General features: G+C 36.2%; 1 protein-coding gene across 1 annotated transcript in view; it reads right to left on the reverse strand.

Annotated features, from left to right (window-relative positions):
* The window catches only part of znf609b (zinc finger protein 609b), a 67,632-nt gene that overhangs the window by 16,144 nt on the left and 25,111 nt on the right, over nt 1–26,377 (reverse strand). Inside the window, exon 3 of the mRNA XM_073835701.1 lies at nt 1,794–2,019. Coding sequence (XP_073691802.1) covers nt 1,794–2,019 — 226 coding nt within the window. The remainder of the gene's footprint in view (nt 1–1,793; nt 2,020–26,377) is intronic.

Genomic DNA, 26,377 nt, shown 5'->3' on the forward strand with positions numbered 1-26,377 from the left:
TTGAACCCTTTCCAACAATGACTATGATTTTGAGATCCATTTTTTCACACTGAGGACAACTGAGGGACTCATATGCAACTATTACAGAAGGTTCAAATGCTTACTGATCCTTCAGAAGGAACAACGATGTATTAAGAGCTGGGGGTGAAAACCTTTGAACAGTATAAAGATGTGTACATTTTTCTTATTTTGCCTCAATATCATATTTTTCTTTATCTAGTACTGCTCTTCAGAAGCTACATGTTTCCCAGAAAAAAAAAAAAAAAAAAAAGTTATATTTACCCTGATCTTCAAATTCTCTTAATGCCCCCCTTTAATGCATAGTGTTTCCTTCTGAAGCATCAGTGAGCATTTGAACCTTTTGTAATTAACAGACGGTTTAGCTAAATAGACAGACTCTAAATGGTTTTTGTTTCCCCAGGACTTCAATCTGGACCATTTTTGTTAGTCTCCATAACTGTGTTGTTCTGAAATACCAGCTTAACTTGCCAGTTTTCTATCTTCTATCAGAAACACTTGCTGGAGGTTGACAAATAGAAACATCTACTTCTGTTTCAGTTTCTGTTACTCTTAATTTGTTCCTTGATTGCCTTATTTCTTTTTAATTCATTTCTAAATGGTTATGTACACAAACTAATAAACAATTAAATTGTGTACAGAAAATAGGGTGTGTACGGTTCTATGAATCTTTGACCTAATTCAGTTACTAAGGCTATCATGTTTTGATCTCCTTTTTATCTACTCAAACATTGTGGCAACAAAGTTACTTGCTTGTACACACACACAATATGATTGGCTTGTTTTGATCATTCCACTTGGAAACACTGGTTCTGTGTTGATACATTGAGCTCTGAGGAACATCTAATCACTGTGGTAAGTTAGCAACCAGAATTTTGTTGGACTGAACTACGTATCCATGAACAGAATACAGTATTTTGAGGTCTTAAAACTCAATATATTTTAGGATGGACACAAATTCAGATCAATGGAGATTTTCACATTTTCTTTACAACCAACCATGACCACTAAGTACACTACCAGTCAAAAGTTTTTGAACAATAAGATTTTTAATATGTGTTTAAAGAAGTCTCTTCTGCTCACCAAGCCTGCATTTTTTGATCCAAAAGACAGCAAAAACAGTAAAATATTCAAATATATTGAAATATGTAATTTATTCCTGTAATCTAAGCTTAATTGTCAGCATAATTGTCTCTACAAAAGATATCTATTTCAGATAAAAAAATTCTACTCAGCTATTTTCAACATAATAATAATAATAATAATAATACTACACACTTTTCACTTTTTAAGCTGCAAATCACAATATTAGAATGATTTCTGAAGGATCATGAGACCGGAGTAATGATACTAAAAAATCAGCTTTGAAATCACAGGAATAAATTACATTTGAAAATATATTCAAATAGAAAACGGTTATTTTAAATGGCAAAAATATTTAAAAATTGTACCATTTTTACTGTACTTTGAATCAAATAAATGCAAGCTTGGTGAGCAGAAGATACTTAAAAAAAATTTATTTCTTACTGTTCAAAAACATTTGGTAACTGGTAAACTGGTAGTGTATGTATGTATTATCCATTGTCTCTTTTGATCAGATTGTGGCGTAATCAACACAAACCAGCTTAGCTGGTTTACACGCCAATCAGACTGCCTCTTCCTCTAAACCACGGTGGCTATTGGCCAGAATAAACTACAGCGAAAGCCAGCCTTTTTTACAGGTTCAATCAAAAGTCTGGCTATTGAAAATTTGTAACCTCAACATGTTTTCTTACCGTCCTCAGTTTCTTGCCACACAATGCCCTCCAGGTTGACGCTAGTGCCCGGTTCACAGGGTCCCAGGCACTCCGGCTCAGTGGACAGGGCCACATCAGAAGTGTTGACAGCCACCGAGCGCGTTCGCACCATAAGCTGCTCGCAAGGTGAGGCAATGTCACTGTTTCCCATAGAGGCGAGGAGGTGAAGTGGAGGAGGAGCCGGGGTGGAGACCGGAGACTCCATCTAAAGAAAAACAGCAAGAGAGAGACAAAAAAAGAAAGATAAGCACTGGTGGATCTATGACAGGAAATAAATGACACCTGGAGAAAATCTGCACATGCCCTTAAGGTGGTCTCAATTTTATGAAGGCTGTTACAGAGAGGACCTGACCCGCACCCTGCTGGACGCTGGAGCTCATTAAGAGCCAGGGACGCTTTGAGCTATTTAAGCCTCACTCCAGGGAAACAGGGCCCACACAGCATGCACACTGACACCACAGCATCTCACCGTGTGAACACAGGCTTGTTTATTCAATTAAGGGCCTGTAGCTGTGTGGTCAGGCGCTCTAATTGACCCTACCTGCATTCAGGGGCCACGATGGACACCAGCCAGGTAAACAGACAGAAATAGACTGCTATGAATATGGCATGCCGGTTCACATGGCAGTAAAAGATCACTTGGGGGCCATCATTGTATTGGTCTTCTACTTAAACCGTCTCTGTTTATATATCTATTACTATGTTTGGGAAAAATCTTTACTTTTGCATTACTTTTTGCTGCCACTAATGTCACTATATTATATTAAGAGGTCAAATGTTTACATACACCTTGCAGAATCTGCAAAATAAGAGGGATCATACAAAATGAAAGTTATTGTTTATTTAGTACTGGCCTGAATAAGATATTTCACATTAAAGATGTTTACATATAGTCCACAAGAGAAAATAATAGCTGAATTTATAAAAATGACTCTTGATTCTTAATACTGTATTGTTACTTCAATGATCCATAGCGGCGTGTTTTGTTTAGTGATAGGTGTTCATGAGTCCCTTGTTTGTCCTGAACACTTAAACTGCCTGCTGTTCTTCAGAAAAATCCTTCAGGTCCCACATATTCTTTGGATTTTCAGCATTTTTTTCTGTATTTGGACCCTTTCAAACAATGACTGTATGATTTTGAGATCCATCTTTTCACACTGAGGTCAACTGAAGGACTCAAAGCAAACTATTACAGAAGGTTCAAACACTAAGTGATGCTCCAGAAGGAAAAACCATGCATTAAGAGCCAGGTGTGTAAACTTTTGAACAGAATCAAGTGTACATTTTTCTTATTTTGCCTAAATATACATATTTTGTTCCTTATAGTACTGGCCTTCAGAAGCTACAGGAGATACTTATATGTTTCCCAGAAGACACTATAAGTTAAATTTACCCTGATCTTTAAATTCAAAAAGTTTTCATGCTCTTAATGCATTGTGTTTTCTTCTGAAGAATCAGTGAAGAATTGCGAAATTTACTGCATAAAAGAAAAATAAAATTATGTAAATGGTATGCGCTGCAGGTTACTTCATCCTAAAATGCTTTATTATGTAACATAATTTACTACTAAACAAAAAACAGGGAGTTGCACTTCTATGCAATAAAAAACAGGCAAGGACTGTATGTATTTATAACCAGGGTTCATCAACATCAGGGTATGTGTGCCACCACAGGCACGTGGAAGAGTAAACATTGGCGCACAAGCGAAAACGGAGAGAGGGGAATATTACATGATTGTAATTATATTTAGTTGTTTACTTTAAAACCGCTGAAGTCAGGGTCCAAAATTAACAGGAGCTAGGCAGCAAATGAGAGGCTTTTGTGAGTAAATCCAACATCACATGTTACAAAAAAATAAATAAAAATTACATGATTCAAGTTGAAAGTATACAAACCGCCTGCTAGAGAAAAGATCCACCGTCACGTGTTTTCCTCCAGGACTCCATGTGGAATATTCCTCACATGAAGTCACAAAATATGAGGAAGAAACTGCACAGTGTAAACCAAAAACTGATGCGAAAGTAAATGGGAAATTCAGTCCCTCCCACATTTACAATAGCAGTTTACAAAAGACTTTAAAAGGTTAGGGATCACTAAGACATGCATTAAGATGCATTGAACTGATCGGAAGCGACACTTAAGACTTTTACAGTGCTACAAAAATGTCTATTTTATATAACAGTTTTTTTTAACCTTCTATTTATCAAAGAATCATAAAAGTATCACATTTTCAACAAATAAGGCCCAGAAAGGTAGTAAGGACATCAGACTGACACAGAAGGCAAGGCAAGGCAGTTTTATTTCTAAAGCACATTTACAACAGCGACTGCTCACCAAAGTGCTGTACAATTAAATCATAACTTCACAAAAACAATATTCCACGATTTATATGCATAAATTACACACATACATACACTAATACTTAAATAAAAACAAATTAAAAAGCTAAAGAATAAAAATATGTCTTAAGATGAGATTTGAAGCTTACAATATCTGGAGACAACCTAATGTATGCTGGTAAATCGTTCCACAATCTAGGGGCAGATTTCAGACGAGATCGAGGCACGAAGAGCAACATACTATTGGATAATCGTAATGTTCTACCACAGTTTCTAGGGAGAAGGAGATCTGTAATATATTCAGGAGCTTGACCATGTAGTCCTTTGTAAACAAACAACAACACCTTCAATTTAATGCGATATTCAACTGGCAGCCAATGTAAAGAAGCAAGAATCGGTGATATGTGATCCCTTTTTCTAGTTCCGGTAAGGAACCTGGCGGCGGCATTCTGTACCAGTTGCAGACGAGATAAAGTAGATTTAGACACACCAAGATAACGTGAGTTACAAACAGAAGAGAAGAAATTGTTGAATAAAGTCATTATTTTAGTTTTTTTGCACATAAAAAGTATTCTCGTAGCTTCATAACATTACGGTTGAACCACTGACGTCACATGGACTATTTTAACACTGTTCTTACATCCTTTCTGGGTCTTAAACATATCAGTTGTGTTGCCGTCTAGGGTCAGAAAGCTCTTGGATTTCACCAAAAATATCCTAATTGGTGCTCCAAAGATGTATGAAGGTCTTATGGGTTTGGTCTTAAGGTCTTGTTTTTTTTTTTTTGGCCGAACTACACTCTTAGGGTGCTTTCACATCTGTGGTTCGGTTCATTTGGTCCGGACCAAGGGCAACAAATGATACACTGTAGCATTTTTCTGCTGTTTTGGGTCCTTTTCACACCACACTGATTGCTCTGGTCCGAACCAGTTGAAACGAACCAAAATGCAGTCATGTGACAACATCCACATCACTCGTTGGCCAGATCGTGTCATTGAACCACTGATCTATAATAGAGAATTATATAGATCAGTGTATCGAACGTATTTTCTAAACATTCACGTCGCGTCTTTTGCGTGCTCAAGCAGTTTGGAAAGAAAGAGAAAGCAGCGCGCCTAGTGTTTTCCACGCGTTTTTAGGCGCGACATGTGAACGGCCCCTTAAACAAAGAGAAAGATTGTGATGTTCTTGTAAGTTTTCGAAAGTTGGAACCTATATGATCATCAGACCAAATTTATGAGGCTCCACACCTCACAACTTTGTCCACGAGCTGTCATGGGGCTATGTTGCTAAAGCGCTAACTGTCAACAAATACTTGTCCTCATCCCATAATGAACAGCGCAGCGGACTAGGGCAGCTGGATTAGTCCAAAAAGGCGCAGTACTTTTCGCAGTTGGGTCTGTTCTAGTTCGGTTCATGTTCTCACCACAAACGAACCGCTCCAGTGTTCGTTTGAAAGCGTACCGAGACCACCTCTTCAAGCAGGTCTCGGTACGTTTCTTTGGTCCGCTTTTGGTGCGCACTCGAGTGCGATTGCTACATTCACACCTGCCCAAACGAACTGCACCAAGAGGGAAAACGAACTCTAGTGCGATTCAACCGAACTAAATAAGGCAGGTGTGAAAGCACCCTTAAAAATAAAGGTGCATTAAAAGGTTCTTCAAAGCGATGCATTGAAGAACCATTTAGTCAAAGGTTCTAGGGCTGGGCGATTTGGCCTAAAATCAAAATCTCGGTTAATTGAACATTTTAACCCGATTACAATTAATGAATAATTATTTTATTCATTAATAAAATTATATTTAATTATATTTAAATAATATTTATTTTTTTGCCCTCATAGTTCACTGACAAGTTTTGTACAGTAAATATGCGCACATATTAAAAGTGAGAGATTTTTGAATGAAGGGTGCACACACTATCTACTATCTATGATTATTTATTGAACATCAGTGTTGAACAACTGAAATGAAAGCACACATTGCTTAAAATGAAAAGTCACATTTTTCTTAAATTAGTGAAAATAAATAACTTGCACTTTTGGAAACAAAATAAATTATTTATAAAATAATAATAAATATTAAAAGTAGAAAATAAGCAGTATCTCTTCTAAATAAAATTACTCTTGTATATCCTGTAAATACTTTTTACTGTATAAATACTGCTTAAGCTCTCCATCGACATGTCGGCGGAATAACGCAACGTAACGGAGCGGGGTCACGTGACTCCACACGCAGTAGTGTTTTTAAAGGGAAAGTAATTGAAATAATTGACCTGGAAAAATCTGATCGATTATAGGTTCTGAATGTCGATTTCGATTACTTTTCGATTAATCGCCCAGCCCTAAAAGGTTCTTTAAAGAACCATCTCTTTCTTAACTTTTTATAATCTGAAGAACCTTCTTTCGTCACAAAGAAGATTTTGTGAAACAGAGGTTCTTCAGATGTTAAAGGGTTTTTATGGAACCATTTAGACAAAAACGGTTCTTCTATGGCATCGTGAAGCACCTTTATTTTTAAGAGTGTATCCCTGTTTTGTATGAGCCACTCGAGAATACAGTAAAATTAACTTCTGATCTAAATGAAGGACCTTATTACGAGGAGGAGGATCATGTGAAAAATAGTAAAGCATGTTTAAATCGTGCCTAAGGACCTGTTATCACTTGTGATTGAGATGATAACAGGTTCAGAAGCTCCATGACTGTTTTTAACTCCTGCATGAAACATCACACCAGCGAGAGAAGCTCATGTCATCTCAACCGCCTGCTGATTTATGATTATGCGTGACTTGCCAGAGTGGTAGCTGGTGCGCTGACACAACAGACGAGCAAACATCCAGCTGTCAGCTCTCCCAGAAAACACACAGAGACGCTCAAACACACAACAGGCCTTTCAAATATACTTACGGCCCTAATATCCGCCATACCACATTCATCAAGTGATTACCTCGCAGGATCTGAACGTGCTCTGCCGTACCTCAGCGAGCACATTCAAGACTTTTAATAGTGACCGATAAAGAGGAGCACATCGGCACCGACCAACGATACTGACACACGGGCCCTTAGAATGTAAATGAAAAACGGCCAAGTGGTTTGGATGCCAAGTGCCACAAACGAGCTGTATTGCCAGCAGATCCCTGGCAGAAAACAACTGTCATATGAATACAGAGAAGGGTAGGAAAAAATGAGACCCTCAAATTAAATACAAAATTCCAGTTCTTCATCCTAATCTTTTCCTGAGATGAGAATTCGATGTGATTTATAAATCCTGCCCAAACGTCAGTCATCTTTGTTAAGCACAGATGCTTTTAATACTCTTGCAAAACACCAGCATAGTCTAAAACAAGATAGAAGAAGTGAAAGAGACATGAAGAAAATACCCAGAAACTCTTAAAATGATGATAAAGAGCCTATTCTTTAGCAGTCTCAGACTTAGACGGCAAACCCATGGGCCGCCCACAGTCCATTTGCCGAGCGTCTAAAGCATTTATGCTTATAAACCTGGAATGCACTTTCCTGATCTTATAATATAGCTTTAATCTGATTGGTAGTTAATAGTACACTGTGTCTTTTATCAGTCCACTTGGAAATAGACTTCTGGGGAAAAAGGAATCACTGGTAAGCATTAAATCTTAAAAGGATCTTTTTTTTTTTTTTTTTGCAAGGCACTTTCAACAAGTACAAGTCAACCTGGTATTGATTTTTAAATATATATCTACTTTCCATGAAACAGAGCAAACTGTGGTTTGTAGACATACGTTTTAGTCAGACAATGTCTTGCTGTTTAAAAGGGTGGTTTTTGACCATAATAAGCTGCATTGTGAGGAAGAGGAAGTCATTTAGTCAAACACGCTTGACTACAGATCAATATTTCTTCTTTGCATATCTGTTACCTGAACTCTGTAATGCTAAGTAGTGGTTGATAAATATAAATATTTATAATGATTCAAATTAAGTAATTAAGCAATTAGAAGTTGATGCAAATATTTTTTTTTTACTTCACTACAAAATATTTGAGGAAAACGCAGTATGAACAATACATTTTCCAAAATGTATTTTTTTAAAATGTATTTTATAAAAAAGGAAAGAATAAGAATGAACCATTTATCATTTCCAGACTGTACTTTATGTATTTTATAAAAATACTAAAATTGTTGAGGAAAACACTGTATGAACAATAAATTGTATGAATGAACCATTTATTGGTAAAGCTAATTTCAAAATTTCCAAAAATGTATTTTTATATATATATATAAAAAAATGATTGCTATTTAATTTAAATTAAATTACTTAATATTTATTAAAACATTATTTTTAAAAGAATATTTACTAAAAAAATTATTTACCACAATTTATTTAGCAGAAACATTAATGCACAGCACAATATTTCTGGAAATACTAAATTAAAAAAATGATAATAAATTATTAACTTTTTAATAAAATCAATTCATTAGAGATGCTTTTTATTATTAATATTTCATGAAACCGTTCAAATGAAATCCAGAAAATTAATGGAAAACAGAATTTGGTAAAAAATAAAACCTTTTCATAGGGCCTTAAAAATTACATTTTTGCTGATTTAAATTAATTAGACATGCTTTTTGGTGAATATAATTAAATCTGACCATTAAAATAGAGTTCCGTTTAAAATGGAAAAAAAATGGAATCCAGAAAAATTGAAACTTGGGAAAAAATCTGGGAAAAAATAAAACTGATTTCATAGGGCCCTACTTTAATAAAATCAATTCATTAAAGATGCTTTTTATCATTAAGATTTAATGAAACCCACAAATTAAATCAAATCCAAAAAATTAAGGAAAAACAGAACTGAGTAAAAATAAAACAGATTTTGAAAAATAATAATAAAAATAATTTCATAGGGCATAAAAAATGCATTTTTTTGCTAAACTTTTGATAAGTTACTGGTTTGAATTAATTAGACATGCTTTTTGGTGAATATAATTAAAGTTGACCATTAAAATAGAGTCTGGAAAATGTAAAAATGTAAAAAAATGGAATTCAGGAAAAAATAAAACAGATTTCATAGGGCCCTACTTTAAGTAAGTATTAGATGAAGGGTTGCAAAAAGGTGGAAAATTTCTAGTAAATTTCCAAAACATTCCAGAAATTTTGGAAACTTTTCAGGATTTTTGGGGAATTTTTCAGGGATTAGATGCCAACAAAAATTAATCAAAATGTAAAAATACAAAGAAATGATCATGCATAATTAAACAACCAATATTGTTTGATTTAAATTCTTTTTTCTAATATTACATTAAATAAAGTACTATTAGAAAATGATGAATAAACATAAGTGTATTAGCTCAGTCTTGCTGTCTATCACCAACTCTAAAGGCAATTCAACTTCCAAAAATTACTGTAACTGATGTACATTCTTTTTCAGGAGGCTATCAGATCTCATAAAACGCTTAGAATGCGAGCAACAGTCCACACGGCTACTTTCACATAACAGAAGACGAACTACGAGCCAGTTCCACAAGAGTGGAAGTACACTCAGGCCTGAAGAATGCAGAAGCAAGCCGAAGCCATGCATACTTAAGAGTTCAAAGCTCAACTCTATTTCACTCACAGAGAAACCAATAACTTCACTAAGCCAGGAAAAAGGCGAAGCGGCCACAGGAGATGAGACGAATCTTCACAGCAGTTGCCAGATGAAACAGCTTAATCTTCAGCCGTCTGTGGAGATGCGCTAAACAAACAGGGTCTAAAAAGAGACGCGTCCTGAGATCTCTCGTCGACATCTTTACAAACAACGAGATAAGATTATATCATCACCCTTCCAAAGAAGAGAAAACAGTGTTTCTGCATTCCTGTTTACAGCTTTTGGCTTAATAACCAGCACTGCTTGAGACTCAAGAGCGGGGAACCGAAAATACATCTAAACCACACAGAGATTTATTCTTGCCTAATTAAAAAACAATAATCGCCCCTCCCATGTATCCAGTTCACTGGTGCTTAGCCTTCCGTTAGAGCTGCAAATATGGAAGTGATTTTACAAATGATGAAGACGTTTTCCGCAGGCAGAGGAAGAGCTGCTATAGAAAGCCTGTGGAGCCTATTCGCCTGTTGCCATAAGGACAGATTCTGCATTCCCAGAAGACATACTTAGAAAAAAGTAATAGAGGGGAATAAAACAATTGCCTTTAACGACTCCAAACACAAAACAGCAAGAATCAATCTGAGAATGATAGCAGTGCCTGGGGGTGAAACGTTGAGATGGAATCGATGGAGCCTAATAAACAGGCAATCAGCACGCACGCATGATGGGCTCTGTAACGTCCTTGACCCATCAATCTCAACTGGAAAGCTATGCAGCTCAGACGGAATGTCTCAAGCTGTTTTCCCACCTGGTTTCATTACTTTGGTCCAAACCTGAGTTTGAAAAGGAATCAATACGAAGAATAAAAGCTACTTGAAGGCAAACAATTAGACATAAGTAGGTAAATTATACATGGTCAACTGTGGATCACTTCTGCATGAAATGTCAGACTGCTTTCATTTCAACGTGAATAAGATTCTAAGTGAGTGGTTTTCAAGTGTTTTGATGCCAAGGACCCAAAAATAGGACATGCAAAAGGATAGCCTTATTAAAATAATAAATCCGGCTATATATACTAAGTAGGGGTGGCACGGTTCACAAAACCCACGGTTCGGTTCGTACCACGGTTTTAGGTCACGGTTTTCGGTTCTGTACGGTTCTTGTTTTTATTTTTTTTATTTTAATCTTTAACACTCCAGAAGTTTGTTTTGGCATATGAAATGTAGCTTGATTATCCACAATTTAGAATACATTATTAAAAAAAAAAGTTTTATCATGTAATCATGCACAAACTGGACAAATTGGACTTGACTTTAAGCACATTATTGAGACCAGACTTGATACAGCAATAGAGAAGACATTGATGACATGCTTTTCATTTATTTGGCAAAAACAGGACAATGTGTATCTCCACAGGAATTTATGTGCCTTTTTAGCACATAAAGATTGAACTGAAGAATTAACTTGAATGTCTACCAACACACTGGTGTGATGTCTTCTCAGATGAACTGACAAATAAGAAGTGTTGCCGTTAGCATATTATATGCATTTTCCACAATGCTTGCACACAGTCTCAGTTCGATCTATTCTTTTATTCCCGTTAGGGTTGGGTCGATAGACGATGCCATCGTCCATCGCCGATGGCCAATAGACATCACGATGCTGAGCCGGCATCGCGATCCTCCGCCCCGCCCCCGCAGCGCCCCGCCCCGCCCCCGCCGCAGCAGCAACCCGCTCACGAGAAAACACACACTTAATCCCTATATAGCCAAATGAAATGCATGCTTTCAATTCCTGCATCTTTACTTATTTTATTATTATTATTATGAGGAAATAATAACAAGGAAGTTGTTAGTGATCACAATACAAATTACAGTGAACTCCTAACGAATTACATGAAAGTTCGTTTACATTAATAAATGAGGCATACAAAAACAGCAGAAAAAAAATCTAAATAATTTTAATTAAATTAGATTAAATAAACTACACCAAATATGCCCTTTTCATGGTTTTACCATAATGAACAGAGCTTGGAACAAAAACAAGAGTATATCTTTTTTTCCATCGAAATACGAATGTACAATACAAAGCCTAGTATACATTATAAATAACACTTTATCATTCAAATACATTGGGAATATGGAAACACTTGGATTTGTGCCGAAAAACAGAGGTGCGTGAGCCCAACGCGCTATTTTTAGTTTCGCTTTGTTTTAGTTTCTTAACTTTATATATTTTGTTTCATTTCTGTTCTGTTCTAAATACCTCTACATTTAAATCATTCGTTTTGGAGTCAGGGTAACTAACTTATAGCTATGTTTATAGAGTTTATAATGTTAATACATAATATTTCGCTTGATTTGGTATTATTTCTGATATTACCCTTTCTCTCTAAACATTCTGCTGCTCAGTAAATGCGTTTGGAGAGAGTGGGTTAAGCAGTAAGCAAACAATGAGAGCGTTATTGAACTTAAAAAAGCTGACTGGTCGAAAATATGTTAAGGACCAACAGACATCCTCCAAATGCATCTATATAAACCCGCGCTTGCTCTTGTCTCGTCTGCACGCACGCACTGTCATGATCTAATGCACTTGTTAATGCCGGATCTTTGAAAACAAATACCGGAACGCAAAAATCCAAAATCGGACATTTTCCAGAACAGGATCGGGCTCAAATTAAGCACTGGTGGACACGGTAGGCTACAATTAATTAATTCGTTATGAATAAATTATTTAACAACAACCATCCCTCACCCCCGCCGACGATGCCATCGTCCATCGCGATGTTTCACATTAGACATCGTACGATGCCAAATTGGTCGACATCGCCCAACCCTAATTCCCGTCTTCATCATAGGTAACATGAAATCCAAAATGTTCCCACACAACTGACCTGGCTAAGGGGCCGTTCACATGAAGCCTCTTTTGCGCACTCAAGTTTGTTATTTCAAATGTTGACGCGTGGTATGCGCGCTCGTAATGGAAGCGACGCGGTGTGACACGCTCGCTTTTTCCAGGCGCGTCCGCGCCGCATCGAGATAAAAACATCTCAACTTTTCAAAATTCCGCAAGCTCACCGCAGGCCATGTGACATGAACCAACCAATCAGCTTCATCCTTTCCTTTAATAAAATTGAAAGCACAGCCAAGTTGGATGAACAGCGTATCATAGCTGGCGCATCCTGCAACTCCAGGGCAGCCTTCCTTATCTCTCCCACTTGCCATTTCTACACGTGACGTAACCTGCAGCACTCCACTTTTACTGTCTCTTTGTCTACACACACCTCTTATTATTTCGCGCAAAAAGGACACTCACGAGGCTACATTGCGCATGCGTTGAACCGTTGAACCGTGCGACGCACACACGCACCGAACCGAGACAAGCGAACCGAACGGTTCGGTTGTTTTTCATGTACCGTGCCACCCCTAATAGTAAGTAGGGCTGCACGATAGATCGTTTCAGCATCGTCATTGCGATGTACACATGCGCGATAGTCACATCGTGGCAGTCACGATGCAGGGCAAAAAAAAAATTATGTGCGTCTGATTTAAAAATGTACTTTCTATATTTCTAAACTTTCTATTCACGGATCTATATTTGTCTAAAATAAAGTAATTAACTCATGTTTAAAGGTTCTTTAAAAAGTACAATGCACACGTTGCTTCACCTACTTCATGCATGGCGAAATGAGCGCGGGACGGGAGAAAAGCGCCGAAATGGAAGATTTGGTCGCAAAAAGAAACGCAACGTCAGTCATATGGAAGTATTTTGGATACAAAAAGGATGCTGCTGACCAAAAACAGGTGCTTTGTCGGGAGTGCCTGGCAGTTGTTGCCACAACTCGCGGAAACACTACGAATTTAAGGGACCGTTCACATGTCGCGCCTAAAACGCGTGGAAAACGCTAGGCACGCCGCTTTCTCCTCCTTTCCAAAGAGCTCTGTAACTTGAGTGGCAGAGTGGCGTCTGCCGTTGCTAAGCAACCATGACCCGCGCTCTCCTAAAGACGCGGAAGTTTCAGCAAAGATAAATGGATTTCCAAAACTAAAAATTGCTTGCAGTAGCTCTGCTGCTAAAAAATTTTACCCCTGTAACAGCTATGATCAGCTGTTCCTCCATCTTGGCTAAGCTTTTAATATTTTTCGTGAAAGGAAGAAGCTGATTTCCCTTTCATCAGGGTAAAAGCAACATTCATTATTAATTTCATATTAGAGCCTTGATTTGCCTGAATTGACAGTGAATAAGGTGAGTCAAACTGTTTATGAAACTACCCAAAATAAGCTTTAAAAAAGTATTCTATTTCAGGGTTTTGATTATACTGTACTTTTACATTTTTTTATTCTTTGAAAATGCTTACAAAATTACCCCAATTATTCTTGAATTATTATTTGATTTTTAAGCAGTTCAAAACAACCTGATGAACATAAATGAATTTGTACACATCGCAATATATATCGCAAGAAAAAAATATACTGCAATGTATTTTTTTCCCAATATCGTGCAGCCCTAATAGTAAGTATTAAATGTGACCCTGGACCACAAAACCAGTCATAAGGACCAATTCTTGAGGTTATACAGCATCTGAAATATGAATAAATAAGCTTTCCATTGATGTATGGTTTGTTAGAATAGGACAATATTTGGCTAACAAATATTTAAAAATCTGAGGGTATAAAAAAAAAATGTCTGAGAAAATAGTTTTTAAAGTTGCCCAAATGAAGCTTTTAGCAATGCATATTACTAATCAGTAATAAAGTTTTAATATATTTAAGTTAGGAAATTTACAAAATCTCTTCACGGAACATGATCTTTACTTAATATCCTAATGATTTTTGGCATAAAAGAAAAATCTATTATTTTGACTAGGGCTGGGCGATATGGCCTAAAAATAAAATCCCCGATTTTTTTCACAAAAAATCCGATTTACGATTTAAATCGATTTTACCCCCCTACTACTTTTAGCATGTAAAGAAACCCCAGCTTTTCCACAATATATATGGGCACCATATATTTTGCAATATACATTGCAACTGCATCAGTGATCACTTTCCACCAGACCCCATTCTTATCATACCAGACACAGTAAATGTTTGTAAGACAAATAAATATGAGACGGGAGGAAAATATATATTTCCATGCTTTTCTCTTGGACTTATATCGTATACAAAAATATACAATTTTGAACACAGAAATATTAAATGATGTAAATAACTGAAACGATTTGCCAGCAGGTGGTGGTAAGACACTGATTTAATTACTGAATCATATTCATTTGATTCGTTCGAACGGATGGTTCATTTAAGAATAAAGCAAGTGACTCTTTATGAATGGGAAATTGAATCATTTCACTAGATTCGTTTAAAAACGCACGTTCATTCATAAACGAAACACCGCTGTGTTTGAGTGGAGATGTGCAGCGGCTCAGATGTGGCTTGTTTCAGACTACTTTTGGCGACGGAATAGAGCAAAATCAGGCAATAGTGTTATAGTCAGACAATGTAAGTCACTTAATAATAACTTCTTGTTTATTTAACTGTTATAATAAATCAATATCTCGTTTACAAACTCCCTTAAAAATGATTAAAAGCTGTCACTCGTCTTAGTTCGCAATATCACAAAGCTCTATTATAATAAACGAAGCTACTGCCCATTCAGTCTCTTATTTACACTCTCCTTGAGATACATTAGTCAACGTGCAAAACACATAGAAACCTTTGAAGCTCCACTCAGTGCAAATAATTCGCAATTGTCTTCAATCATCTCTCTACTCTGTTTATGTGGTAAGTGAAATTGTATGTAATGTAACAGGCTAACTTGCTAGCAAGCAGCTAATCACGTCCCCTTAGTGACTTGCGTTATTTTACCAGAATGCGTTATTTGTTTTCTGTTCTGAATACAGCGGTTAATTAGGCGCGCCATCATGTGGTCGGACAATATTGCCTCTTAATTATTTTGCCATTGGTGCAATTACAACGTATCTAATATTTTTATTAAAAAAATCGCGATACCTCGATTTAATAAAAAATTAAATCGTCTTAAAACGTAAATTCGAATTAATCGAAAAAAATCGAAAGAAACGCCCAGCCCTAATTTTGACTCATACATGTTTTTTTGGTTATTGCCACAAAGTGCTCCTTAAGACTGGTTTTGTGGTCCAGGGTCATATTACAAAAAGACAACAATATTAGTTTATTGTTTCTAAAATTAAATTGATATTGATACTGACATTGTCAGTAGAAATACAATAACTACAATTAATGGGATAGTTAACCAAAAAAAATGACAATTCTGTCATTAATTACTCACCTTCATTTCCTTTCAAGCCCATAAGACCTTCATTCACCTTTGGGAAACAAATTAAGATATTTTTGATGAAATTTGAGAGCTTTCTGACCCTGAAAAGACAGCAACGCAACTGAAATGTTGAAGCCAAGGCTCAGAAAAGAGCATAGTTTTTGCATTGTGAACACAAGTCGAAGAGAAGACATTGTTGAATGATGTCATTATTTTTGTATTCTTTGCGCACAAAAAGTATTCTCATAATTCATCAAATTAAGGCTGAACCACTGATGTCACATGGACTGTTTTAACAATGTCTTTACTACCTTTCTGGGCCTTGAATGTGTCAGTTGTGTTGCTGTCTATGCAGGGTCAGAAAGCTTTTAGATTTCATCAAAAATATCTACATTTGTGTTCCGAAGATGTTCTTACAGATTTGGAATGACATGAGTGCTAGAAATTAACGACAGAATTTTCATTTTTGCAGAATGAAATGTTCAAAGTTCCTAAACAAAATAAATAATTAATTTACTCATTCATCTCAATTTCACATATTAACTTCAGTCCTAATGACAAAAAAGGTGGGGAAAATGTGAAAATGCGCTTCCTATTACTATTTTCTACAAAATCTGGCACCTATTGGTAGCAGTAACTGCTCTCAAGTGGGTTTTTCCCAGCATGACGACCAGTGTTTTCCAAAATTGGGTGAGCATCAAAGGTTCCCATCGACGCATTACGCTAAACAGCTTTCACACAAACCAAAAACCGAACTCTGATGTCAAACAGACTGTAGTGTGAAAGTGCCCTGCACAAAAACATGAAGCAAAGAGTCAGTTAAACCAAACCACGGCTGAATTCAACTGCTCTGCTCTGATAGCAGCTGGACTGGGGCTCTGAGGCAGTAATCTGTCAGCTTTACTTAACTGCTTCTGCGCTTTCCAAGATAACAGATGACCTATGCTGATCAACTGAGCTTAAGCTTATTTCAAGCACTAAAAACAGTATGTTGTCCATCAGCATATGTCCTTTTGGTTCTCTGGCGAGATAAATGCTTTTAAACTTGAAGGCTGGTGGTTTGAAAACAGACACGGTTGAACACTCCTGAGGAAGAAAAGGAAAATTCCTTTCCTGGACATGGAGGTAAAACTGTTTCTCAGTTCTGTACTTGCAAGCATGTAAAAAGGCGGGAAAGATTTGCACAAAATGCTCATGCCTGCAAGATGTCAAACAACAGCCAATGTCATTTGTGCATCTGAACAAAATTATGCCAGCATAAAACAAGCCAACTACTACCACAAACAGCCACAGTGAGCATTTACTTGCAATGCACCTTCTGCTCTGAAAACACGGTTGGTTGGTGGACTGGCTTCTGCACAGCAGGTGTTTTGAGCGCCATTCTTTCAACATGGCTCGGTCTTGTCTGCCCATCCCCCATCCTGCCTCATTTGGCCTCCTCCACGCAGCTGGTTAGCTTGGGCTCATGCCCAGTATTGTTTACGGGCCTGTGGGAGGCTGGAGGGGAAGAGGGAAGGCCCCTGAGCTGAGCGAGAGTGGCGACCTGCATTCCTCATAGCTGCTGCCGGAGAAAATGGATGCCTGAGAGAAGAACGCCAAGAGGAAAAAGGAAAGGCTTCACAGAAGCATTGCAGATGATTCTGCACTGCTGTGCAAAAACTGGCCTTCAGAATTATTAACACCTTTGTTTAAAAAAACAAGATAAAACATTACGCATAATGATTTTTTGCAATCATGACTCAATGGGGTGTTCACACAAGCTATGTTTCCATCACCCTGTTTGTATGCACATTCTGAAGTATCGAATCAGAAGCAAGTAATGGAAATGCCAAATTTAGGCAAAAAAGTTTATATACTCGCTTGAGGTTGTTTTTAACTTCTGTGAAAAAGGGTTGTGTAGATAATAGGAGATGGAAATGCATTTGTTATGCGTATGCGACTTTGCGTGATGGGGCACTATAACCTGAATAACCAGCGGACTGATCTTGTTGCCCAGCATCTGAAATTTTATGCTCATTCTGAAATGTTGAATATCTGAAAAGTTTGTCATCAAAGTATGCCTATATAATTGCCTCCCAGAACTGTCTTACAAGACTGCATTCCCAAACAGAAGGCAACCACCTCTTTTCTATTTACTGTTTCGTCTGCTCATTCTGAGGCACAAGTATTATACATGAAAATTATTATATTCAGTGGCTTCTCCTACTTTTCTTAGTGATATTAAGTGCCAGTTTATCAGGAAGTGTCGATTTTGTTCTCTTTGACTCGGATGGAAAACTGTGCTTATTCACAAATGTTTTACGCAATGTTTCAATTTTGCGCACAAGTTAAATTCGTAAATGTGACCCTGGACCACAAAACCAGTCTTAAGTCGCTGGGGTATATTTGTAGCAATAGCCAAAAATACATTGTATGGGTCAAAATTATTGATTATTCTTTGATGCCAAAAATCATTAGGAAATTGAGTAAAGATCATGTTTCATGAAGATTTTTTGCAAAATTCCTACTATAAATATATCAAAATGTAATTTTTGATTAGTAATATGCATTGTTAAGAACTTAATTTGGAGAACTTTAAAGGTGATTTTCTCAGTATTTTGATTTTTTTGCACCCTCAGATTCCAGATTTTCAAATAGATGTATCTCGGCCAAATATTGTCCTATCCTAATAAACCATATATCAATAGAAAGCTTATTTATTGAACTTTCATATGATGCATACATCTTAAAATGTAATTTATTCCTGTGATTTCTAAGCTGAATTTTTAGCATCATTACTCCAGTCACATCATCCTTTAGAAATCATTTTAATATTCTGATTTGCTGCTCAAAAAACATGTATTACTATTATGTTGAATTTTTTTTTTTTGATGAATAGAAAGTTCACAAGAACAGCATTTATCTGAAACGGAAATCTTTTGAAACATTATAAATGTATGTATCATCACTTATTATTAGTTTAAAGCATACTTGCTAAATAACAGTATTAAAAAAAATACTGACTCCCAGCTTTTGAATATATTTGGTATAGAGTATAATGTTACAAAAGCTTTTTATTTCAGATAAATGCTGATATTTGAATCTTTCTATTAATCAAAGAATCCTAAAAAAAAAAAATACTCAACTGTTTTAAATATTAATAATAATAATAAAAATGTTTTTTGAACACTAAATAAGCATACCAGAAAGATTTCTGAAGAATCGTGTGACACTGAAGACTGGAGTAATGATGCTGAAAATGTAGCTTTGATCACAGGAATAAATTATTTTAAATAGTAAAAAAAAAAAAAAAAAAAATCTCAAAATGTTACTGCTTTTGCTGTACTTTGTGTCAAATAAATGCAGGCTTGGTGAGCAGAAGAGACTTCCTTATAAAAACTTTAAAAATCTTACTGTTCAAAAACTTTTGACTGGTAGTGTAGTGCAAAACAACATCCAAATTTAGTTGCTGTCAAATGTTTATTTAAAGAGCAAAATACCAAAGTGTACCAAAGTAAATAACTAGGTCATTTTTAACATTTGAACTTATCAATAAACACATAAATAAATAAAAAATACTAACACAAAGAGCTGAAGATCAGCTTCTGAAAGCACTCTGGCCCATTCTAGGAGTTTGATGATGTGGAACCTTTCAGGACAGTTAGAATAACACACAGCGCACATGCTTTAATGATGAGCGATCTTGTCAGCTAGTGAGAATGTTTTATGGGAACAAAACTTCAGCTTGCTTGTTCGAGACACAGGAGATCCGGCTAATTTTACATTGCTTTGAGTGCTCTGTCAAACCACATCTTGCTTTCTTTTCCTAAATGCAAAAATGGTGGCTTGAAGACAAAAAAAAATAAAAAATAAAAATCCAGATGTCAAGTCAAGCCAAGCACTAATAATATGTAACAGATCAGAGAGTGAGAGTGATACAGAGTAAAACAGACGTGGAGGAGGGGGTAGCAGAGCAAATTCTTTCCCCTCCTCCATAATACCACCTCCTGGTGTGACTAGTCATTCACTAACAACAGTATCTATTACAATAATAATCCACATTCTTGTCAAGGTCACCCTCTCTGGAAAAGGCTGGTTTGAGAGGAAACCAGCTCAGAAGCACAGCCTCTCTGCTTCGTCATACACCTTCTCACAACAAATGCAAACGCGCAACACGACTCACAGCTGAGTGCCAGAATCAACATCCCGTGTCCAGCAACATGAACTAGAACTTTGGCCTACAACCCTGGAGAAAAACAAGTCTATTTATAAGCCGTTTTCCCAAATGTCCATTGTTATGATCCTTTTATGTTTATTTTATGCACGTTAAGCAGTCTTTTTACAACATCATCTTAATTTATTTTCGCTGGGGTTTTAACATTTAATCTTCTACTACAATTAGAACTACTACTAAAATATCCATAAAAAATATGAAATGCATCATATTACGTTTACAACTATGATAATTAAAATCATTTATTGATTTACTGTGTAAATTACGTCTGTTTTCAAAAAATATGCCACAGTCATTACCACACCATAATTTCCATCGCAAACGATTTTGCCACTAGTTTTTAATAAACTGTTTAGTACTTAACAGTATGTCGACAGTTTATCTTTACTGTGTTACTTACAATCAAATTGTAATTTAAAGAAGTTCCAGAACAAAAAATAACAGATAATTTACTCACCCTCTTGTCATCCAAGATGTTCATGTCTTTCTTTCTTCAGTCGTAAAGAAATTATATTTTTTGAGGAAAACATTTCAGGATTTCTCTCCATATAGTGGACTTCTATGGTGCCCACGAGTTTGAACTTCTAAAATGCTGTTTAAATGCAGCTTCAAAAGGCTCTAAAAATCCAAGAATCAAGAGTCTTATCTAGCGAAACGATTGATTATTTTCTAAAAGAAAATTGACAATTGATATACTTTTTAACCTCAAATGCTTGTCTTGTCTAACTCTGCGTGTACTTTGTGTATTCCAGTTCAAGACTGTTAGGGTATGTCTCAAAATTCCGATTTCATTTTCTCCTTTAACTTCAAAATCATCCTACATTGCTGCAGAAGTACCAATTCAGTGTTTACAAAGTAATGTGCAAAGAAGATCAAACGCCCTTTACAAAAAAAAAAAAGGTAAAACCTTTTGAAATTTTGAAGTTAGAGGAGAAAATGAGATATGAGTTTTGAGACATAGCCTAACTGTCTTGAACTGGAATCAACAGAGTACACGCAAAGCTAGACAAGGTTAAAAAGCTACACTATTAAAATATAGGTTCTTTTCCAGTGTTGTTTTCATCAACGATGACGATGACGAAATCATTTCGTTGACGCCACTTTTTTTCATGACGATAACGAGACGATGACGAGATAAAAATGGCTCGTTGATGACTAAAACATGACGAGACGTGTGTGAGTTTTCGTTGACGAGACGAGAATAGACGAAAATGTTAGTGGGTGGTCCGTCAGACATTTAAAATGCATGACATTTCTGCTTATTGTGCATGCCAATAAAAACTTAAAAAGTATCTGACGCTATGGCAAGCCGTTTTAGCATTAAATACTCTTTGCTATACTAGTATGGCAAGCCGTTTTAGCATACCATCCTTGTTTGTCTTTTATGTTCTAAAACATTCCTTCATTATTGTAATTATTGGTGAAAATAGTCGATCCGGAAGCTCACATTGTGTTGAACTATAGATCTGCTATTTTCAGAACTTATAAGTGACACTACCCAGCAGCAAAATACTTACTGACCTACATTAATTTGTTAAAAGACTACTTTTTCCCCCTTTTTTTTGACTAAAACTAAACTAAAACCTTTTTGACTTTTCGTCGACTAAAACTAGACTAAAACCTTTCTGACTTTTCGTTGACTAAAATTGGACTAAAACTATCACATATAGAAGTGACTAAAATTTGACTAAAACTAAGAAGCATTTTAGTCCAAAAGACTAAGACTAAATCTAAGATGGTTGTCAAAAACAACACTGTTCTTTTCAGAATCTACGGTTTCATTAAGAACTTTAACTAGGGATGCTCATATTGACCGTTTAACCGTTAACCGACAGTAAGAATTTTAACCGATTATTACTATCAGTTAAACGGTTTAAAAGGGTTTTTTTCTATTCTTTTTTTTTTTTTTTTACGTTTGCTGCATGGTGAAAGAAATAATGCTATCTGTAAGTTATCCGTTTACTCACGTGCAGTGTGGCTGTACAGACATATTTTGCTTCACCTTTACTTAGTAAACAGATGTAGTATATGCAACTCAATGGCAAGTGGCGTTATTGGGTTATCAGAGAGTGAATCCGTGAGTGAATGTGTTCAAATTCTGAATGAATTATAGTCTAGAAAGTGCGCAATAGGCGCTCCCGTTACAATCACTGGAAAGCTATCACTCATCCTAGAGTAGTTCATCGCAATCTCATAAAGTTATTAAAAAGTAATAATATAACCTTTACACTGCACAAGTAATCTCTTATTTATATAATGTCAACACTTTCTTTGTTTTAATAAGAGAGTTCGCGAAAGTGTAGAAGTCAGCAAAACTGAAACCGGCACTTTGGTTGGTGAGTGGATTGTAACATAGCCTCCTCTGATTGGCCACAGTGATAATCGAATCAACATACATGTCTGTGATTGGCTATTGCTGAACGCTGTAAAACACGCGCTTATCCTCACGCATATGACAGTGGATAGAAGTCCCGAACCGCAAATTGAAAGGGTTTTTGTGATGGTGTTTTTTTCGCGGATCTAAGAGTTAACAGGCAGCGGTCCTGCCTATCCGTACAGCATGTGGACATGTTAAAAACTAGGCACACTGAGGTATTGGCTGGCCTGCTATATATTTTTATGTCCGACGAGAAGAATAAGACCGGTACAGTTCTTCAAAGCGCATAAAAGGATTCAGTGTGTTTTAGTTTTGTCATCTTTATTAGGTAGTTATTTAATTTATACCTATTTAGTGTAGGCCTATTTATATAATTCTTTTTTTTTTCATTCAGATTTTCTCTGTTCTCAGAACCGCTGCTGATGCGTGACAATTTATTATGTCAATACAGTTTTTGTTGTTGCTCTGTATGCTGCTGTTTGCACGTTAAAATAAAACATTTGTTTGTATTTTTAATGTATTATCACAGATACTCGTGCATTCTATTTTTATTTTAAACTAATTTATTATTCTAATTTTATCAGTTAACGGTTAATGTTCGGATAACGAGCAGCGGTTGTCGGTCAGGAAAATTAACCGAAATGAGCATCCCTAACTTTAACATCTGTGAAATCTTTCCATTGTACAAAATGTTTTGATTATTAAAATGCTCTTTACACAAAGAAAGAAATGTTTCTTTTAAGAAGTCTTTGAGGAACCTAAAATGGTTCTCCATGGCATTGCTGCAAGAACCCGCTTTATTTAGAAGAGTGAAGGTTCTTTATAGTGGAAAAGGGTGCTTTAGATTATGTTCCCCAAATGAAGAAATTTGTTCTTAAAGGGATAGTTCACCCAAAAATGAAAATTACCCCATGATTTACTCACCCTCAAGCCATCCTAGGTGTATATGACTTGTACATGAATGCAATCGGAGTTACATTACAAAATCCTGGTTCTTCCATGCTTTATAATGGCAGTGAATGGGTGTTGAGATTTTGAAGTCCAATAAAGTGCATCCATCCATCATAAAAAGTGCTCCACATAGCTTCAGGGGTTTAAAAAAGGCCTTTTGAAGTGAAATAATATCCACATTTATAGCTTTATAAACCGTAATCTCTATTTACCGCTAACTGTCGTACACGCATTCTCTTCTCTTCGCTGCACCTTCTGCGTTTGTTACTTCTTACCAGAGCTTACAATACTCATACAGTCCTAAATCATTCGCTGGAACGCCACTCTCTTGTGAATGTGCGTATGACAGCGGAAGCTAGAGATTACAGTTTATAAAGTTTTAAATATGGATATTTTTCCAACACAAGCACATCGATTCACTTCAGAAGGGCTTTATTAACCTCCTGGAGCTGTGTGGAGTACTTTATGATTGATGGACGCACTTTATTGTGCTTCAAAATCTCAGCAGCCATTCACTGCCATTATAAAGCTTGGAAGAGCCAGAACATTTATTAATATAACTGATTGTATTAATCGAAAAGAAGAAAGTCATATACAGCAAGGATGGCTTCGAGAGTGAGTAAATGTTTAATTTTGGGTAAACTATCTTTTAAAAGAGCTGTTGACTGAAAGGCTATTTGCAAACCCAAAACAGTTTTTCTGTGAGTGTATAAAAATGAGCCTAAGCAAACCGAAAAATTCAAATCGCAAAATGCTTTCAAACACAATACACCATTTGAAGTGTGGTAGATATTTATGATTTTCATTAAAAAAATGACGTGTTCGTTTTATGAGCTTAGATCAGTTGTAATGAGATTGAACTAAAACAGGTCCAAGAACAATTTAAGAACTTGAGTGAATTACATCACTATAAGAGACACAGAATAAACATCTTATTACAAATTTCCGGTGTACAATAGTGCACAATGACAGAACCAAAACAATGTTTTATATACCCACTTACAAGACAAGTTGTTGTTCATGCTGCTAGATTTCCCTGGAGAACCACAAGCCAACTATTTATGGAAGTAATGCATTCTGCCGCTTCCTCTAAACAGAGGAAAGACTCTATGTGGGTGGTACTCCGTCTAACAGATACAACATATATACAGACCCATGGGAGCAACAGCTTTTTTACCATTCTCTGACCTCTGAGCTGAACTTGGGTCTAGTAAACTGAACAAAAGATGTTGGGAAAAACATCCAGTCACCCACAAACCCTTATTCTGAATTGGCTTTCAAGACACTGTTATAAATGTCACACAAAACAGCTTGAGTTGAAAAGATCAGTTTTTTGCTACAACACCTTTGTTGGGATGTTAGACTTCAGGCAATGGTTTTCACATAATACTGCAGAAATTTGCTTAAGGGTGACTTTGATAAATGATACTAAAGCAGAAACTGCTGGAACGTGTTGTGAACGACAGTCTCTCCATTAACAACAGTATCAAGCAAACCAGAATTCAACCCAAAAAATTCAATAAAGAAGAATTTTACATACTTTAAAGAATGTTAGAATGTTTAGGGTTGTCAATTTAACACATTAATTTATTAGTAATGTAGTGTAGCTAGAGAATAAAACAGAATGGAGGGTTTTCAACACACATTACTATGTTTAACTTGACTTGGTTCCTCATAAATGCAGCACACTGAAAAATCAATTTAATTTTAATTTAGGCTTAATTTCTCAAATGGCTCATCAGATCATCTCAATATCTACTGCACTAGACTGTACACCGCAGTCTCCTTTTTCTACTGTTAAACCGCAGAATGCAGAGTTATCACATGACCTACAATTTGTTATGCTCCCATAGTGATGAAAACAGTGCAAAGTTTCACTACAGGAGGCAACTCCCACAGAGATCACATCTTGTGACCTGATCTCTGAAAAATCCCAGCCACCCACTGATGGTGAAACTTAAGATTTCATTGAATAAAACTTTACCACAAATTCTTTGGTACTTGCTACTGAAGTTTAGAAACCGAAACATTGCATTCTGAGTAACAGTGGCTAAGAAAAATTGTTCAAGCCGAAGCCAAGCTATTCTTTCAAAAATGTTGGTCCCCTAGTTATAAGTCTACGTTACTATCTAGAGACAATATCAATAACACTTGTCTATACTACTATGGTCACTGTTATAGTACATGTCCAGCGAAATAGTGAGGTCAGGTTTGTATGGCTCTCCTACAGCAGCTGCCATTCAAACAGGATACGTAGGCTATAGACTATACAGCTGGTTCTGATAAAGTGACTGTCAGGTCAACAGCTATATTGAAGCACTTCACCATTTCTTTCAGTTTAAGTATCAATGCCAAAGCACTTCTACACTACAGGTTAATACAACCCTGAAAGTCTGACAAATGGGTACATTTGACAATGAAAAAATGTTCCTATGTTACGTAGAATTTATTCAAGACAATTTGCACCCAATTCAGAGTGACTGAGATTCACGCCACCAAGTAGGAAGTTCCTACTAAAGACAGGGAAGGATCCTAAATGTTTTAAATTCCAGATTCTCTGACATGCATTTTACTTTCAATAGAGGCATTTACATGCAATCAAATAATCGGACTAATAGAGTGGAAGAGACTGAATATTTTCTTTTATTTGACTGAATTTTTTTTTCTGACATTTTTAGATACATAAAGGCAAAAAAGCCAATTGTGTTCAAGTAGCTCTGGTGAAATTCTCATGTTGGCCTATTTGCTCTTCGATGAATAAACATGAGTTTTAAAATCAAAACATGGCGTGGGTATTTTATATGAGTGTATCTCATTTAAAATAAACCAAT

The sequence above is a fragment of the Garra rufa genome, chromosome 3, assembly GCF_049309525.1.
Source record: "Garra rufa chromosome 3, GarRuf1.0, whole genome shotgun sequence".
NCBI classification, from domain to species: Eukaryota; Metazoa; Chordata; class Actinopteri; order Cypriniformes; family Cyprinidae; genus Garra; species Garra rufa.